The 20,099-nt window shown below is 42.7% G+C and overlaps 1 protein-coding gene across 4 annotated transcripts in view; it reads left to right on the top strand.

Moving 5' to 3' along the window:
* Window positions 1-20,099, top strand: part of LOC137524955 (dynein axonemal heavy chain 11-like) — a 378,600-nt gene that overhangs the window by 321,592 nt on the left and 36,909 nt on the right. For all 4 annotated transcript variants that reach the window (XM_068245507.1, XM_068245505.1, XM_068245508.1 and 1 more), the window contains 2 exons: window positions 1,018-1,200; window positions 19,194-19,309. In XM_068245507.1, coding sequence (XP_068101608.1) covers window positions 1,018-1,200; window positions 19,194-19,309 — 299 coding nt within the window. The remainder of the gene's footprint in view (window positions 1-1,017; window positions 1,201-19,193; window positions 19,310-20,099) is intronic.

Genomic DNA, 20,099 nt, shown 5'->3' with positions numbered 1-20,099 from the left:
GTGTTCTGAACTGGGGAAACTTGTGATTTCACACAAATGACATTACTATGGATCAAATGCAAACAGGATAACTGAATGGACAGTAAAAAGTAGGATAACAAGTTTTTATTGTATGTTATGTCAGACTACAGTATAATTCCACTTTAAATCAGAAGCAAAGTGTTTGCTCTACAGGTTATGGTTTAAAGAGAATCTGTACTCTAAAATTTTTACAGCAAAACGCATACCATTCTATTCATTATGTTCTCCTGTGCCCCTCTGTGCTGTTTCTGCCACTCTCTGCTGCAATCCTGGCTTGTAATTGCCAGTTTTAGGCAGTGTTTACAAACAAACTAACCAGCTTATGATAGGCTCACATAAGCCGAGTGTGTGAGTCATACAGAGCCTGCAGGGGGCCTGGAGGGGGTGTGTATAGCTTCTACCAGTCACAAGCAGCCCTGCACATTCCACACATTCCAGCCTTAGCCTGACTGTGCCGACAGAAGAAAACAGATTAGATCATATAACAGAGATAACACAGCCACTGTGCAATTAGGAAAAGCTGCAGTAAGCCAGAGCACATTAGAACAGGCAAAGGAATTTATAGGATACAAGAACTAAGGTGGAAAATTTTGTTACAGAGTCTCTTTAAAGAATGACAGATGCCATTTACAGTGCTTGTTTTAGTTTCAATTTATTTCGTAGCAAATGCTAACACTTAAAAAAAGTGGATGTGTGCCAGTTGTTTAGCTACATTTTTAAACCAAATAACGTCATAGACTACCTTTAGTGCTCATATGCGTGCAAAAAGACAAAACTCTCTACTATTTTTAGCCCATTTTTAGTGTTTTGCTGTTGTGAGTAATGAGGATCTGTTACTAAGCTACACATCAGAGCGTTCTCACATGATTTTAATATGCCTTTTGCTATCATCAGCATTATGTTATGAATTATGACTTTGCTGCTGTAAAAACTTTTTATTTAGGAAAACAGATGCTAGTTTGCTGTTCACATAAGGAGGTTTCTGGTCTTTTTCAGGTGAAGACATTCTTGGATGACATCCTGGATAAACTTCCTGAGGGGTATAATATGACTGATATAACCTCCAAGACAACTGAGCGTTCTCCGTATATACTTGTCTGCTTCCAGGAATGTGAGAGGATGAATCTTCTACTGCATGAAATTAGACGCTCTCTAAAGGAACTTGATCTTGGTCTGAAGGTAACAATCAGTCTATGGGTCCGTGAGGCTGGCAGGGCATGTTTGGCCATTATGTTGCTCCAGGTAAGGCATATTTTGCCTTTCCCAATCTTGAGAATTGAAGATTGTAGCCAACAATAGTTATTTTATGTAGGCACCAATAACTACTGATAGGTTATATACAGAAATTATGTGGTTTCTCAAAAGCCTATGAATTATTACCAGGGCAGAGGCAAACCTCACAAGCCCAAATCTTCTCTAGAATTGATACCAGGGGTATGTAGCCACTTTATAAAAACAGTATACTTTTTTTCAGTGCCAGTTTGTTATTTTTGCCACTCTAGGCCTAGACACCTGGAGATATGTAGCCTGTAAATGCGATGTCCTAATATTCCTGGGCTATTTCCTTAACCCACATGACAGTTTGAGGACGTTACCCCAGCAACCAGAGACATGTGTTCATTAGTCTGTACAGACCACATGACTGGGTCCCCGTAGCCCTAGCAACAATGGCGCTGCTCACACTTAGCCACACTCTACTCTTTTAAATATAATGATGGGCAGACACTAGCCCAGCCACCAGCCCAAGCCTTATATTGATTGGTCTATATAGAGCACATGGCAGGATAATTTGCAGCCATGGGAACCAAACCAACAAACATCGTGTTGAGGGTGATATTACAATAACAGCGGTGGGCAGACACAGATGCATATGCCTACATGCAGAATTTGGGCATATGCATTTGTGTCTGCCCACCGCTGTTATTGTAATAGCACCCTCACTGCGATGTATGAGAAGTTTGGTTCCCATGGCTGCCAATGATCTTCCTAAGTGGTCTATATAGACCAAGCAATATAAGGCTTGTGCTGGTGCCTGGGCTAGTGTCTCTCCATCATTATGTTTAAAATAGTAGAGTGCAGTCATTGTGATGTGCCAGTGGTGCCACAGTTGGCAGGGCAATGGGGAACCCAGCCATGTGGTCTCTACAGATCAATTAACACATGTCACTGTTTGGTTGCTGTGGTAAGGCCTGTGCCCTGTCACATGGGTTGCCTGTACCCTGTGACATGGGTTACCCGCGCCAGGAAGAGTAGTACTCCTCATTTACAGGCTAATTGCTGGAGCAGATGAGCAGATGGCCGGACAGTGAGGGTGAAAGCCCACACTTGGGACATGCCACAGCACCCGCCCCAGCCTTCCCAACACCCTAGGCACTGGCCTATGTGGCCTGCCCTCAAATCTGGCCCTGCTGTTTATGTACAGCCTGGGACTTTACAGGTCAAAATATTGTAAATGAAATCCAGAAGAGTTGCAAAAATCAGTACAGACCATATCTAGAACAATCAGAGCTTAATTAGCACATTAACCTCCCTGGCGGTAACTCCGAGCCTGGCTCAGGGCAGAAATCCACAGCTCAGAGTGGTTACCCCGAGCCTGACTTTCTGCTAGCCGTTGTGTAGTAGGTCTCTGCAGAGTATAACGCACAGCAGGCGTTTCAACTCACCTCCCCAGTATCCAGACAACAGCAGCCATTCTTCTTCCTGTCCTAAGATGCTCTGCATCCCTCTGGTGAGATCGCCGTTTATCATTATGACGACAGATGGAAATCTCACTACAGGGTTATAGTGCCACCCAGAGGACGGAGGGAGAATTGCAGTGCTGGATCCCAGGGAGGTGAGTAAGTGCTGGAATGCTGCAGATATCTCTATCAGCATGTTTTAGTTTTAGGGTTTAAAAGTGTGCAAAGAATTTACACCACTTTTAGACCCTGAAATCCAGAAATAATCATACCGCCAGGGAGGTTAATGGCACCTGCCATATTATTGTTATGCTATTCAGGCCTCCTTTGTTATGCTATTCCATTTAGGTGTTAAAATTATCATCATTCTCTAGAACTAGCAGTATAAAAATTCTGTAAAGCACCGTGTAATAAGTATAGTTCTTTTTTGGCAACTCCTACAGGTATCACCCTAGGCATCTGCCTGGTTTCTCAATGCCTAAAACAGCTGCTGTGCTTTGTGGCTTCAATAAAAGAAGATTCTATGAGGAGTGCCGGAGTCTGTCAGTTCTTTCAGCTATATACCTAAAACAGCTCTAGACATAGACAGTGGATTAAAAATGAATCTGTCTTTAAAGTGTATTTCTACATTTGTTAAAGAAAACTCAGTGTTTTCAGTGTAGCTCCCAGTTTGGCTTGTATTTTGCAAGGATTAATGACAAACTGTGTTCTGTGCAGCTAATCACTCCTGCACGAAGGTGGTAATTTCCGAACGGTCTCAGAGCAGCTGTACCCCCAACAGAGTACTGTTGCTAATACTAGAAGGAACAACTGTTTGAGGTTATTTTTATTTATTTATTGCTCTCTTTGGAGTTGTTGAGCACAGGGTTAATATTGGCAAGGATTAAAGGGAACCTGGCTATCCTGCTTCATTTAGTCATTGACCCTGAACAAGCATGCAGATCAGATGTTTCTGACAAAAATCTGACAGTTAGAGGAACTCCAGTGAAAATAATGTAATAAAAAATATACATCGTTTTTACAATAATTACATATAAATGATTTAGTCAGTGTTTGCTCATTGTAAAATCTTTCCTCTCCCTGATTGACACTTATCACATGGTGACATTTCTACTGTAAACAGCTGTTATTCCCCACAATGCAATGAGGTTCACAGACAGGAAACTGTCAGGACCTAGGTCCTGACATCACACTGTGGGAGGGGTTTCACCACTATATCAGCCATACAGACCCCCCACTGATCCGTTTGAGAAAAGGAAAATATTTCTCATGGGAAAGGGGCTATCAGCTACTGATTGGGATGAAGTTCAATCCTTGGTCACAGTTTCTCTTTAAAGTCCTTTTTCAAATTCACATCATTATAAAGATATATAGGGTACTTATACTCATAAAAATACATATATACTTATACTTAGAAGGGTTGTTCAGCATAACTAATTAATTCCCTGTGGCCTGTGGCTGGACTTCTTCCTGCCTCTTCCTAGTGGACTGGCTCAGTAGCCTTTTAAGGTGCCCATACATCATGTGATGTACAGGCAGATCAACCATGAGACAGATCTCTCTCTGAATGAATCTGAACAGAGAGGAATCTCTTGCCTGCCCATACACCGTAGGCGATTCCCCATCAATTTCAGGATGAAATCTATCCGAAATTGCCTAGCACTGCCTTCTCTTCTGCCTGCCTGGCCGCCCCCTACGTTTAAAAATGCCTCTCCAGTGCCCATGCTCCCTAAAATCTCAAATGTTCACCAGCACAATTCCTGGCCGTCACAACCATGTCCAGCATCACCGAGATAGCCTGTACCACGTGTCACAGGCTGTTGTGGTGACGGTGGAGGAGTTCAGAAATCAGGCTGGTGAACATGTGAGATTTTAAAACACTGCAAATGGAAATGGGGGAGGGGGGCTTAGTTTGTACTAAGGGGGATAAATGGCCAGGGGGTCTGTCAAGCATGTTGGTCGTCGAGATATCAAACTTTGGTCTGCTACACGCTAAATTGAGCACTTCTGAACAAGATTTTCCAGCATGCCTGAATTTGGCCAAAACATTGATTGGTTAGGCATGTTTCGGTACTGATTTCCCTGAATGAAAGGAGCCAATGAAAACTGCTCCTGACTGAAAGAGATGTCCCGAACGGTTTGCACGCGATCTTATTCGCACAAACAACGCGGGTTCGCGTTTGCATCAGATTGCGAACTTTATGTGGGTTTGACCCACCCCCTATACTACATCATTGGGCTAAACTTTCACCCTCTACATCACAGTCAGCAGACACATGGCAGCCAAACAGGCTGCACTCCGTCCTGGAGCCCCCCTCTTATATAAGGCAGCAGCATCTGCCATTTTCTCACTCTGTGTGCTGCTGTATTATTGAGAAAAGGGAGAGAAGTTGCTGCAGACATAGGGAAAGCTTAGTTAGGCTCTTGTTAGCTTGCTCCTTGCTGATATTTGTTGCTGAAAAGTAACACCAAAACAGCTCTTTTGAGATGTGTTTTTTTTGTGTGGCCCACTGACACTGCATATACAGCCCTGTCTGTTGCAGCTGGTTCTTGCTAATTGCTATACTGTGCCAGGCCCAGCACATTCAGTGCATCCATTTTTACTGCACCTGTGTGACCGCACGCTGTTTTATATAGCAGTCACTGCATCTGTGTGACCGCATGCTGTTTTATATACCGGTCACTGCATGCCTTTCACTGCATCTGTGTGACCGCATGCTGTTTTATATACTAGCAGTCAATGCATCCATTTTCACTGCACCTGTGTGACCGCACGCTGTTTTATATAGCAGTCACTGCATCTGTGTGACTGCATGCTGTTTTATACACCATTCACTGCATACCTTTCACTGCATCTGTGTGACCGCACGCTGTTTTATATAGCAGTCACTGCATACCTTTCACTGCACCTGTATGACTGCACATTGTATTACTCAAGTCCGTGCTTACCTTTCGCTTCATCCCCCCAATATGGACAAAACAACAGGCAGAGCCAGGCTACCCGGCAGGTCTGTTCGAGGTCGTGCTGTTGTGATTTCGTGCGTCCCTCGACCAAAGTACAGTGTTCAGAAGAAGGCACGTGCAATATTGTCAGGACGTAGTTGACTATTTAACACAGAACACCTCATCTTTCTCAGCTTCCACACGGAACCGTGACATATCTTCTTCCTCCTGCTCTAATTCTGGCACCCCACTTAACACTCCGTCGGCAACCATCAACAAAGTGCCATTATCCCAGGGCTCAGCGGTGTGGAAATTTTTTGGTGTGTCTGCCTCAGATGAGAGCAATGCCATCTGTACTCTGTGCCACCGAAAATTGAGCCGTGGAAAGACCAAGACCCGCGTAGGGTCAACTACCTTGCTAAGACACATGATAAAAAAGCACAAACTGCAATTGGATGACCGCCTGAGGAAAAGAAGCACACAAAAGTAAAGCCACACACCGCAGTGGAAGATACCAGGTCGCCTTCATTTCTCAAAAAAGGCGATACCCAAACTGTAACGTGATGTTGAAAGGCAAGTGGTGTCATCTCTGGCACACAGCGTTGGGTCAAGGGTCTATCTGACCACGGATGCCTGGTCTGCAAAGCACAATCAGGCCTGCCCGAAGACTAAGTAAGTCCCCACAGCATCTCTGCCTGCACGCCGTGTGACTGCCTGCCCCAAGACTAAGTTGGTCCCCACACAGCATCTCTGCCTGCAGGCCGCTTGACTGCCTTCTCCGCCTCCACCAACAGGATCCAGGACTCCACTAGGATTCCAGAATTTTTAAGGCTGCTGCTAGCAGCGGCCGCAATAATAATTTTTCTGGTGCGTGTACATGCCTGCCTAATTTATCTGGCTACACTGCGGCTGCAACTACAAAACAAAAGGCATGTACATGTGTCAATTCCCCTTCATGATCATTACCTTGCCGCGGTGAAGGGGCTTGCATATCACAATGAAGCAATGACCGGCTATATGAGTGTGTTAGGGGGCACACCCAAGATAATAAGGTTGTTGCTTCATTGTGGACAGACCACATTCGATCAGCTGGACACTCAGTCACTGTTGTTCTGTCACTGAGCTACTTCAGCCCGACCATATGGGCTTGAAAACCGCCATCGCTTGCACACTCGCCATGGTGCGCACCAGTCCAGCACGGCCATCACTACACAAACAGCTGTTTGCGGTGCGTTACACAGTGAGTTTGGTGTGTCAGTGTGAAGCAGTACACTAATTACACTCCCCGATCCATGTATACACACACAACATATTTTCAAACACTTTAGGCCTCCAATTTAGGAATGCAATGTGATTTCTGCCCTTTAGGGATTATAACCCTGCTGTGCATCAAATCCATAATTTTCCCCGAGACTTTTGGCGTGTATCCCACTCCGCCATGCCCCCCTCCAGGTGTTAGACCCCTTGAAACATCTTTTCCATCACTTTTGTGGCCAGAATTAGTGTTTGTAGTTTTGAAAATTCGCCTGCCCATTGAAGTCTATTGCGGTTCACAAACTTCACAAACAAGTTCGTGTTCGCGGTTCGCAAACCAAAATCCGCAGGTTCGCGACATCTCTACTGACCGATAGTCTTTAGACAGCTGAGTTCTGTGTCAGCGGGGATGTACGATCGCGTCCCGGGCACAGGAGCCGCCAGGCTTAGGCAGTCACAAGTGCAGCATAGTTTTAACATTCTGCGCTCCACAACTGGTTAAACTTTGCAATCATCTGTGGTTCCTCCCCTAAATCTCTTCCAGCACAAGTTTCATTTCAGCTGTTGAGAATGTACTACTTGGTATTTAGTTATTTTTTTTATTTTTTTATTGCCATACTTGTCAGTAAGTTTTTCTTTTTTTTCTCTTTTTTTTTACATGCTGTTAATGATTGACTATCTATGAAAATTTTGAGCTGAACAGTATAATTCTACAGTTCAGTTTAGCCCCATATATGTATATAGTTGTACACTGCTACATGCAAAATGTAAAGGAGAACACAATGTGACAGTCTGACAGACAACCTGTCAAAACTCTATAAAAGACTAGCTACTATAAAAAGATAGCTGATGAAATCTTCAGCTGTTACTGGAAAGATAAACATATCTGGATTTTTATTTTTTGCTGGGGAGGGGAGCATTCATACATTTAGTATAATCTGCCAGGCATACTTTTACCCTTACTTCACTGAGCCAGTCGATAGTACAGGACAATTTACCGATGCAAGCGTCATTAGGAATGGCAAGTACAGACTGAAGAGTTATATGGAGGCTGCCATATTTATTTCCTTTTAACCAGTACCAGTTGGTGGTAGCCCTGCTGATCTTTTTTGGCTGCAGTAGTGTCTGAATCACCTACCTGAAACAAGCATGCAGCTAATCTTGTCAGATTTTTGTCAGAAGCATCTCATCAGCATGCGTGTTCAGGGTCTATAGCCAGATGTGCCCCCCTTCCCCATTTAGCTAGTGAGGTTTGCCCCCCTATAAATAGCCAAATGTGCCCCACTTTTTTTTGCTGCTTTTAAAGAGAATCTGTATTGTTAAAATCGCTCAAAAGTAAACATACCAGTGCGTTAGGGGACATCTCCTATTACCCTCTGTCACAATTTCGCCGCTCCTCGCCGCATTAAAAGTGGTTAAAAACAGTTTTAAAAAGTTTGTTTGTAAACAAACAAAATGGCCACCAAAACAGGAAGTAGGTTGATGTACAGTATGTCCACACATAGAAAATACATCCATACACAAGCAGGCTGTATACAGCCTTCCTTTTGAATCTCAAGAGATCATTTGTGTGTTTCTTTCCCCCATGCACTGAAGTTTCAGGCTGCTCTTTTCTTCCTGCAAACAGCTTTGCCCTTGTTTGTAATTCCTCAGTATGTGAAAGCCCAGCCAGCTCAGAGGACGATTTATCCAGCTTGTAAAAGATAAGAGAGAGAAGAGAGAAGCTGCTCTAATGCTAAATAACACACAGGCAGTCTGCATAAAGGGGAGTTCATAGCAGAACCACAACACTGAAGAACTTGGCAGCCTTCCAGACACAGGCCGACAAGTCTGACAGGGGAAAGATACATTGATTTAATACAGAGACTGTGTTAGTAGAAAGTGCTGCAGTTAGCCGGAACACATTAGAATAGCTTTTGGAACTTGTAGGATGATAAAAAACAGGATGCAATTTTTGTTACGGAGTCTCTTTAACGCTTCTGCACTCCTCTGCAGATGGAGGGAGAGAAGCATGGGTGCTTCGGGCAGCCAGTGAGCCACCTCTCACGCATGTGGAGATGCAGCAGCAGTGCTGAGCGCCCTTACAGTGCTGTGCCCGGGTACATGTGTCCCCTCTTGCCCACCCCTAGCTACTCCTCTGTGCACACACGCGAGCTGTTGACAAAGGTTTGCAACAGTTTTGCGGAGAAGACAATGCTGCAACGGGCCGATGGAGGCAGGGCCAGATTTGTACTCTTTACCGCCCTAGGCCACTGTTACCAGCCGCCCCCCCTTCAGTAGGTAGCGAGATGACCCTTCCTCCTTCCCCTCCAGTATAAATAGCCAGATGACTCCTCCCCTTTTCCCTCCAGTTTAGGTAGCCAGATGACTACCTTAATCCGTCCTTTTCCCACATTCCCCCCTTTCAGTATAGGTAGCTAGCTCACCTTCACACTGCAGTAGCCATCCGTGTCACTTATTTCTCCGCTCCTCTCTAGTGCAGAAGCTTTCTCTTCCCCAATGCTGCCAAAGTCAATAGCCACCGGCCATAATACGAACGTGCACAGAGAGCAAGGTGGCTGCTGCACAGAAGGGCTGGCAGCAGAGTACCGCGGTCAAGCCCTCGCCTGATCTCTCTGCATTGCAGCATTTGCAAGCTTGCAAATGCTACAACAGTTTAGCCTGCTGCTTTGGTGTCCTTCCTCCTGTGGTGCCCTAGGCCATGGCCTAAATCCGGCCCTGGATGGAGGAAGGAGGCTTCATTCTATTAAGATGAGTATGTGTTTGGGGCACTTTTTTTTTACCCGCGGATACATTTTAAAGTTTAGAAAGCTAACAAGAAAATTATTTAGAGTTAGTCATTAAAAGTATTGCCTGAATCAGCATTTTTTGTGTTAACAGATCTGCTCCAGGACTAACAGCGGACTATATACATCAATAGCTCAGGAACAGCAGGAAATGGGTGGTGGGTGACTGAGCAGTTTTGTACTATATCGATTGGTACAAAACTGGTCGGGGGGTTTTCATTGATTTGTCAATCATATTTATGCACAAACCTGTATAAAGCTGAATGGTACTGCATGGTCCATTGATTGCTACTTCCAGATTGATAATCATAAATTGTTTTTATAAGCAGGTCACTATTGACCCACAAATGCGTAAAGTCAGCATGAAGCTTAGGGTATGTTTGACCAGTTTACTAGGCCAAAATTGGCTGAATTGTACATATGCAGTCCCAAGACTCAGAGGTGTCAAAATCTTTATAAGTCGGAGTATTTAGCAGCTGCGGGAGGTTACATAGTTACATAGTTATTTTGGTTGAAAAAAGACATACGTCCATCGAGTTCAACCAGTACAAAGTACAACTCCAGCCCGTCCCCCACATACCCCTGTTGATCCAGAGGAAGGCGAAAAAAACCCCACAAGGCATGGTCCAATAAGCCCCAAAAGGGAAAAATTCCTTCCTGACTCCAGATGGCAATCAGATAAAATCCCTGGATCAACATCATTAGGCATAACCTAGTAATTGTAGCCATGGATGTCTTTCAACGCAAGGGAAGCATCTAAGCCCCCTTTAAATGCAGGTATAGAGTTTGCCATAACGACTTCCTGTGACAATGCATTCCACATCTTAATCACTCTTACTGTAAAGAACCCTTTCCTAAATAAATGGCTAAAACGTTTTTCCTCCATGCGCAGCTCATGTCCTCTAGTCCTTTGAGAAGGCCTAGGGACAAAAAGCTCATCCGCCAAGCTATTATATTGCCCTCTGATGTATTTATACATGTTAATTAGATCTCCTCTAAGGCCTCGTTCACATCAGGGCCGTTTCTGTGCGCTTTCCACAGCGCACTGCCCTGTGCGATCAGCAAGGTATTGATTTTCCCCTGTAACTAAATGTAGCTGGTTCACATCTATGCGCTGCGCTGAGCAGCGTTACAGAAACGTAGTGTTGCAGGCATTTCTGTGCGTTGAGCTGGAAAGCGCACAGCAATGCAAGTGAATGGGTCCGCTTTTTTAGCGCATAGAAGCGCGTACAAGCGCATAGAAGCGCATGCGTTTTTTACCCCTAATTGGAGAAAAAAATACATTTACATACAAAAACAAAGTTTTATTGACAACTGCTGCTGCTACAGTAAGCAAAACGTGCTTTAAAGAAGCGCAGCGCAACGCACAGAAACGCGGACTAAAGCGCGCACAAGCGCATGCGTTTTTTACCATGCGCTTTAACACGTTTTTCAGCGCAGCAGATGTGAACGAGGCCTCAGGCGTCTTTTCTCTAGACTAAATAAACCCAGTTTATCTAACCTTTCTTGGTAAGCAAGACCTTCCATCCCACGTATCAATTTTGTAGCTCGTCTCTGCACCTGCTCTAAAACTGCAATATCTTTTTTGTAATGTGGTGCCCAGAACTGAATTCCATATTCCAGATGTGGCCTTACTAGAGAGTTAAACAGGGGCAATATTATGCTAGCATGTCGAGTTTTTATTTCCCTTTTAATGCATCCCAAAATTTTGTTCGCTTTAGCTGCAGCGGCTTGGCATTGAGTACGATTATTTAACTTGTTGTCGATGAGTACTCCTAAGTCCTTCTCCAAGTTTGATGTTCCCAACTGTATCCCATTTATTTTGTATGGTGCTAGACCATTGGTACGACCAAAATGCATGACTTTACATTTGTCAACATTGAATTTCATCTGCCATGTATGTGCCCATATAGCCATCCTATCCAGATCCTGTTGCAATATGACACTATCTTCCTGAGAGTTGATGATTCTGCTTAAAATTGAACATTTAGTAGTTCTGTTACATATGGGCTTGCTTTTGCTATATGAATCCAAACTATCCAAACCAAATTTCATTACTTTGTTACACCAAATAAAGTCTCCTCACAGATAGGTAATACAACAGGTCTTGATACTTCTTTGTGGTCTAAAAAAACATGACTAATGCGACCTTTGCAGCCACGCTGTGCTATAACTAAGTCACATTTTGTTTGGCAATAATGGTATAGCCAGAAACAGCAATATGAGTCCCAGAGAGGCTAGGCACACAGCTGAGCGTCTTGGTTTAGTGCTAGACATACACTTGTACATAAAGCTGTGTATCAGTTGTCTGCAGACAGTGAACCTGTGTATGTGCTCTGTGAGTACAGAGGGAAGAGAGAAAGCAAACACTCACACCCCAACAGTAACTTCGGTACTCCAGCACTGTATTGGGCAAAGAGCGTTTGCCACAAGCAGGTATCATCCTAAAATGAAATGTCTCAAAATATATTATGCCTCACTTAACTGTAAAAGGAATATAAAGGGCAATAATTATAAATATTACGGGTCACAAGTAGCATTTTGCTCAATTAAACTGAAATTCCAACGACTGTATTGTTGAAAAGGACCTTCTGCCCAAACACTTGAGTATGCAGCCTAACCACTGGCACACGTCCACCCACTCTGCCCTCCCAGTGGCAGTGTGGATAGTGCATATACTGTATACCGATTATTAATATTGATTTATAAAGAGCCAACATATTATGTGGCGCTGTACAAAGTAAGAAACAAACATGGGGTACATAGTAATACAGACGATGGTGTACACTAATATACGGTACAAAATACAAAGTTGGTACAAAATACAGAATTGGTAATTACAGTGACAAAAGTAACATGAATAAAATGTGTACCAAATTCCAAGACACAAAAAAGTGAGAGAGCCCTGCCCATGTGAGCTTACAATCTAAAGGAATGGGGGGGGGGGGGGGGGGGGAGACCAGAGGTGGGGTAGTATACTATATTCATACCAAGAGACAGTGCGTTTTTAGGTTATCTGGTAATGCTAAGTACCGGGGATGCTCACCGAGGTTAATCATGAGTAATCACGACTGATTACTCGTGAATTGCTGCAGGTGCGGGGCTGGATGTGGCGGGGTTAATTACCCATAATGCCGCCGTCCACCCTGCGCGTCAACAAGATTGCAAGTGTCCTATTAGTCGCGTTGCAAGCCTCGCTATGGCACACTTCCTCCTTCCGGCTTAAAGGAGGAAGTGCGCTATTCACTTTTATGGAAATAGGTTGAAAAATCGGAAAAATCGATCGATATTCAGATCGGACGTGTTGAAAAAAATCGATCTGATGGGTAAATCTGCCAGAAAATTGTATCATGTGTACCTAGCATTAGAAGTACAACTTGGCCAGAGGTGAAAAAGGGGAATGGCCTAAAGCGGAGCATATGCTTGTCAGAAAAAGTGCGTTTTAAAGAATTGTTTAAAGATATGAAAGGATGAAGATTGATGAATGTGTTGTAGAAGGGGATTTCAGAGGAGGGAAAGCATGTGAGAAATCTTGTAAAACTGAGTGTGAGGAGGTGATTCTAGAGGAAGACAAAAGAAGGTCATGTGCAGATGTGAGATTGCAGCTGGGTTGGTATCTGGAAACTAGTGAGAAGATATACAGAGGAGAGAGATTGTGGAGAGCTTTGTAGGTTGGGTTTAGAGTTTGAAATGGATCCTCTCATTAATTGGCAGCCAGTGCAGATATATAGATGAAGGTGATCTCATGCAAAAATAGCCACACCCTTGAAAAATTATATTATAGAAGAGCAAAAAAAATATAAGATAAGGGTTTAACGGCCCAGTAAACACTAGTAATTAGCGTAAAACATAACTTTTAATTATAACAAACAGTGATCACATATGACATCACATAAAAAAGCCTTAATACACGTTATTCTTGTATAAATAGCCAATGAAGAGCTTCAGAGAGAGGAACAGCAGAGGAAGAGTGAGAAGAAAGATAAATGAGAGGAGCAGCCAAGTTCAGTACAGATTGTAGCAGTGCCAGTCTGTTAGTTGGTAATCCACTAAGCAGTATATTACAACAGCCCAAGCAAATATTATAAGAATACTAATATATGATAAGAGTACTAACATTTTTAGTTGTGTCCTAAATGAGAAAAGGTTGTATGTGAGATATGGTTTTTTTGAGTTGGAGATGACAGGAGCTAATTAGGGAGTAAAGTGAGTAAAAGAGAGAGTGGAGTCAAATATTACCCCTAAGCACCGTGCTTTGGGTACTGAAGTTATAAGGTTGTTATTACCATTTATTGTTATATCAGGCAGAGAGGTGGACAGAGACCGTGGAAAAATTAGTTGTGTTTTACTCATATTAAGTTTTAAAGAGACTCTGTAACAAAATTTTGAGCCTTATTTCTTCTATCCTATGTGTTCCTATAGCTATTCTAATGTGCTCTGTCATACTGCAGCCTTTCCTATTTGCACAGTGGCTGTATTATCTCTGTTATATAATCTAATCTTCTCTCCTCTGTCGGCTCTGTCGGGCTGAGGCAGTCAAGCTGGAATGTGCAGGGCTGCTTGTGATTGGATAGAAGCTATACACACCCTCTCTAGGCCCCCTGCACACTCTGTATGACTCACACACTGAGCTACTCTCAGCGTATCACTTGCTATGTCTTTTGTTTGTAAACACTGCATAAAAATGGCAATTACAAGCCAGGATTGCAGCAGGGAGTGGCAGAAACAGCACAGAGGGGCCCAGGAGAACATAATGAATAGAATGGTATGCTTTTTATTGCAAGAATTTTACAGTACAGATTCTCTTTAAGAAGCGTAAGGTCATGAAAGGGGATATAGCAGACGAGCAGTCAGGAACACGTGTGAGGAGGGAGCTAGGGTCTGGGGCTGAGAGTTATAGTTGTGTATCATCTGCATATAAGTGGTATTAAAACCCAAATGAATTGATTAAGTTGCTAAGACCGTGCATGTAGATGGTAAAGAGGAGGGGGCAGAGGACAGAGCCTTGTGGTACCCCCACGGACGAAGGATGTAGAGAAGAGATCTGATCAAGTAAGAGACTGTGAAAGACCTTCCAGAGAGATAGGAAAATATTCAGGAGAGAGTGAGGCCCTTTATAATGGGCGTAACTACAGGGGAGCAGCCCCTGCAACCTCAGGGGGGCCCAGAGGTTTCAGTGGAGCCAAAAGTATTATTTCACTCCATCTGATAAAGTTGTCCATCCTTCAGGTTAGATGCTTTTATGGCGACACTTGTTATGGGTGTCGGGATTACAATGTCCATACTTGTTTTATGACCCTTCCAAGATGGACTCCCAGGCTGCGAGAGTCACAAGGGGTTGGCAAGGGAAAGGGTGTGAACATTGGAGGGCCCCGTCAGAGTTTTGCTGGGGGCCCCCATGATTTATAGTTACGCCCCTGCCATTTATGCCTACAAATGAAAGTATCTGTGGGAGTAAGGTGTGGTCGACAGTATCAAACACTGATGACAGATCAAGACGGATGAGTATGGAATATTGACCTTTGGCTTTAGCTGTAAGAAGATCATTGGCCACTTTAGTAAGAGTTGTTTCTGTGGAGTGGTTAGAGATAAAGTCAGACTGAATCTGATCAAGCAGGGAGTTGGCAGATAAATAATGGATTAGTTCAGCATGTAAACAGCGTTCAATTAATTTGGATTTGAATGGGAGGAGTGACACAGGGCAGTAGTTGGTAAAATCGGTGGGATCTAGAGATTTTTTTTAAGTAGTGGTGTCACAAGAGCCTTTTTAAATGAAGAAAGAGCGATGCCAGAGGAGAAGGATAGCTACGGAATGAGATAATTACGGAATTAGATAGGAGGGAATAGGATCCAAATAACAGGTGGTCAGATGGGATTTGGAGATTAGAGAAGAGAGAGAATGTTAGGAGAGTGGAGAGAAGGCAAGTAGAGAGCAACCGAAGAGAGGAGTGGAGATGGAATTTGAGGGCTGCATGTAAATGGCATTGGATCAGGGCGATGTGAGTCACATGGTAGTGCTGAAGACGCAGTAGTTCTGTAGGTGAGACTTCACACAGGAATGACTGGCCCACAGCTGGCTGAATCCGGAGTTACGGTGCTGAGCAATCTTGTGTGTGTCTGTGGGGTTTCTACCAGTTTGCATGCAGGTGCTTGCTCACAATGTGCTGGGAATTTTTTGATGTAGGCTACATATGGAGCCATTACTAACCACACGAGAGTAGGACTCAACACCCAGCTCTTGCCCAATTGTGCAGTGCTACACAAATATATAACACAATATTAGCAGTTCATTCAGGTGGGACACAAACGTGATTCAGCTAGATTTTACATTCATTCACAGTATTTGGCCTACACAGCTGCTGACACTTCGGACATTGTAAAGACCTCACAGAACTACGAATTCCAAAACCTAATCTAATAAAAAATTGCACGGGATGTGCACCGCACTCTTTGTATGGGGCCATGCCCATTTTTTCACTGTGGGGGCTTTGCATACCACTTGGGGGGACACACAAATTGCTTGGCGCCACAAAAACCTTAGCAGCACCCCGAATAGTGCTCTGCAGAAGGAAATATATTTTATATTGGGGGAGGGGGTATTGGGTTGAGTTTGAAGAAAATTTTAAAGTAGAAAAGGGAACTACGAAGGGAAAAAGCTAACTGTTGGTTATCTATACACAACAAAAGAAAAGACGTCTTTTCCTTCTCTCCTCCATTGCTGGTAAGCACTCTTTGCAGATTGTATTCCTAGCATTTTTTCAGCTTTCACACTGCTGTTCACGTGGCGTTTTCTCTCTCATTGTACTTGGATATGGGGATCGCGCTTGCTTTTCTATAAGGCATGTGTGACTTTCTTGGATTCTATGCTTGATGCGCTTTCCTTACTTTGCACAATTTACTGCACTGACACCTTATTCACTTGTTTACCTCTCAGAGGTTCTGACATTGACCTATCATGCATTGCACTAATCACTTTCTATGTGCTTCCTTAGAGGTTTTCATTATATACTGCTAATATTTGAGCTGTATTGAGTTATCAATTTTGGCTATCATTAATTCATTTATGATGACCACCCATGTTACTCTATTTAGTGTTTTAATCATTGTTTGTATAATATATCAATAACAGGCTAATTTTTGAATATAAATTGACAGTTGTGGTGTGGTCGTTTAGGGCCTATCTTTTTTGTTGTTGTGTATATGCATTTGTTGGCCCTTTCTGCACACACTGGGGCTTGATTCACTAAACCTGGATAACTCAAATATCACACCTTATCAAAGATATCACACCTTGAACCATATGCAATTATTTTTTTCACCTGACTTTTCTCCAAGGAAATAATTTTTCATCTTCTACTAGTACTATCAAAACTATTTTGAGTATTTGTTAGCTTGCTGGTAGTTTATTTAAAAGGCATTTTATTGACAAGTTTGAAAATATCACCTAGGTGAAAACTCAGGTGAAAAAGTGAATTGCATATGGGCCCTTATCTCAGATATCACACCTTATGAAAAGATATCACATCTTAGGAAAAGATATTACATCTTGTGAAAAGATATCACACCTTGTGAAAAGATATCACACCTTATCAAAGATATTACACCTTATCAAAGTTAACAAGCCTTATCAGAGTAGCATAGCGAGTGCTACAAACTTATGCCTGCTAATTGGCAATGGCACTAGTCCTGCCCTGAGCCCCTGCAGGTTCGTATTGCTCGCTTTGCTACTCTGATAAGGTGTGTTAACTTTGCTAAGGTATGATATCTTTGATAAGGTGTGATATTTGAGTTATCACAGTTTAGTGAATCAAGCCCACTGAGTGATATAGCTACATATTGCTAATTAGCTTATTTATGTATCTGATATAATAATAATCTGAACATTTGTATAGCGCTTTTCTCCTGTTGGACTCAAAGCGCTCAAGAGCTGCAGCCACTGGGACGTACTCAAGAGGCCACCCTGCAGTGTTAGGAAGTCTTGCCTTGAACTCTTTACTGAATAGGTACTGACCCTAGCCAGGATTCAAACCCTGGTCTCTTATGCTAAAGGTGGTGCCCTTAACAGTACACTATCCAGCCACTACAATCTGATGGTGCTAGTCCCCTTGCTTTTTTTCTCAACTGTTGGTTACCTGACTTTTACAAACATTCTCTGCACTGTTTAGGGCTGTACACTCCTTTTCTAAAACCAACAGAGCTTAGAACTATCAGGTACTCCCAGTCAGAGCCTAACCCAACTCTAAGAGTTATAATGTGGCTTATTTTCCTGCCCAATGCAATTCATGACAATGCAAGTATATTATATTTATATAAAACAAATGCAAGTAACATTGTGCATTGTAAACAGAATCCTACATCAAAGCAGCAGTTTTCAAATCTATTGGATTGGATTTTCCAAAAAATGTTGGGCCTTTCGGTACCAGAACCTAATTATCTTCAGTGTAGGGGTTTAGAAACATCAGGTAAAGTTGGTAGTTAGGGTTAAGCTTAGGTGAAAGGGTTGGTTATGGTTAGGAATCTGATAGAAAAGGTCAGCCATAAAATGTAAGGTTGGGGGTTGAGGGATGATAACTATAAGGAAGAGTTACCATTAGTGTTAGGAATGAGAGAAGGCAGAAGTTAAGGTTAAGCATATGCTGGATGGGAAGTACGGTTAGGTGGTGTAGATCAGGGATAAAAGCAGTGATATGGGATCACCTGAAATTAGGATAGATGATAGATTTGCAAAGCTCTGATTTGCTGTGATCACATCCTGCTTTAGCACATGACCATGATTAGCAAATCAGAGACTTACATATCTATCAAACTTATAACATTCTTCTCCATGAGTTCTCCTAGACATGTCCATCACTATTCTACATCTCATAAAAAATGGTGCCATAAATTATTGGAAATGTGATATATTAAGGGTTGAGAGGGCTTACAACACAGATATTCTAAATCATCCACAAACTGTCCTCGGATTTGTAATGCAGTTTGTGCAGACAACAGATCACAGATTTTATAATAGACTTAAATGAGCTTCTAGAAGAATAAAAAATACACTATAACAAATGTGCTTTGCTTTGAGCGAAGAAGAAAAAGCAACGGTTTTCCTGGAGTAAAGTCAATTCTTTGCTGGAAATGGGTCAAATGCTAAGGTTTTTTTTTTAAAGTTATAGGACTGAGGAAGATTTGTTCATTGACAGAAAATGCCATTTCCCGTTCATGCTATAATGTGAAGGCTTTTTAGGCAGAGAAATAATTATGCCGAAAAAAACACTTTTGATTTATGCACTCCTCCCAGGCTTCTGCATACTGGAATACTCTAGTGTTGTTACTGCTTAATATTCCTTTTAATGAGTTGTGTGTCTGCTGAAAGCTGAGGGTTCTGCATTGTTCAGGCATCAGCTTACAGCACCCCATGTGTTTCCAAAAGAAAGGGAGAAAGCTCTCTTTACCATTTATCGTGTCATCGTATCGCAGTCACTGTCTGAAAAGCAAATAGCTCAGTGATGTTTTCTTTTGTTAGGGCGAGTTGGCAATCTCTTCCGAAATGGAGCAACTGCAGTCAGCCCTGTTTTTTGATACCGTCCCTGACACGTGGACAAAGCTGGCTTACCCATCAACCTATAACCTCGCTCAGTGGTAAGTATGAAGATACAAAGCCAACTTCTGGTATGGAAAAACAGTGTGGTTGTCCTGTAAAATTTGCCTCAAATGTGGGCTCCAGTAATGGTAGAACATTGCCAATAAACTCACTCAATGTCATATTACATGCTTTTGTTTTTCTGATTATGACATAAGACCCTCCTGTTATTCTGGAGTCTTTACCAGGGTGTGGCCTTTCTTTGAAAATTATTGTGGTTGAAATACTTTAGCCCAAGTTCCCCTAATCCAGTCCTCAAAAGCCATAAGGATACAGACATGGGCAAAGTCTTTATTTTTTGGTGAGTCAAAACTTACCTTTCTCATCTGTAAATAATTGCTATATTAAAAAATGTATATATCTATAGTTCCTATAATACTGGACACTTCTGTGTAGAGTCATACTAACATCAACAACCCTCTCTGAAGCCTCCTATAGAGAGTTCAAATGAACCTAGTTAGTATTATTTAGTATATATACTATTATTTAGTACAGGGGTGTCAAACTCAAATACAAAGAGAGCTGAAATTCTACACTGGGACCTAGTCGTGGGCCAACCTCAATGTCTACTGGCCTCCTTCCTCCCTTATACAGTTCCCAGGTGTCTAATAGCCCCATCCAACCCCTAAACTGTTCCCTGGTGTCTAGTGGCCCTCCCTCCCCTATACAGTTCCCAGGAGTTTAGAGGCACCCATCCTGCCCTAAACAGTTCCCTATTGTTTAGTGCTTTCCCTACCTCCCCCATATGGCTTCCCTGGTGTTCCAGGGATTCACCTCCAATATAGCTTT

The sequence above is a fragment of the Hyperolius riggenbachi genome, chromosome 7 (assembly GCF_040937935.1).
Source record: "Hyperolius riggenbachi isolate aHypRig1 chromosome 7, aHypRig1.pri, whole genome shotgun sequence".
Taxonomy (NCBI): domain Eukaryota; kingdom Metazoa; phylum Chordata; class Amphibia; order Anura; family Hyperoliidae; genus Hyperolius; species Hyperolius riggenbachi.
This window is presented reverse-complemented; position numbering and strand designations above follow the sequence as displayed.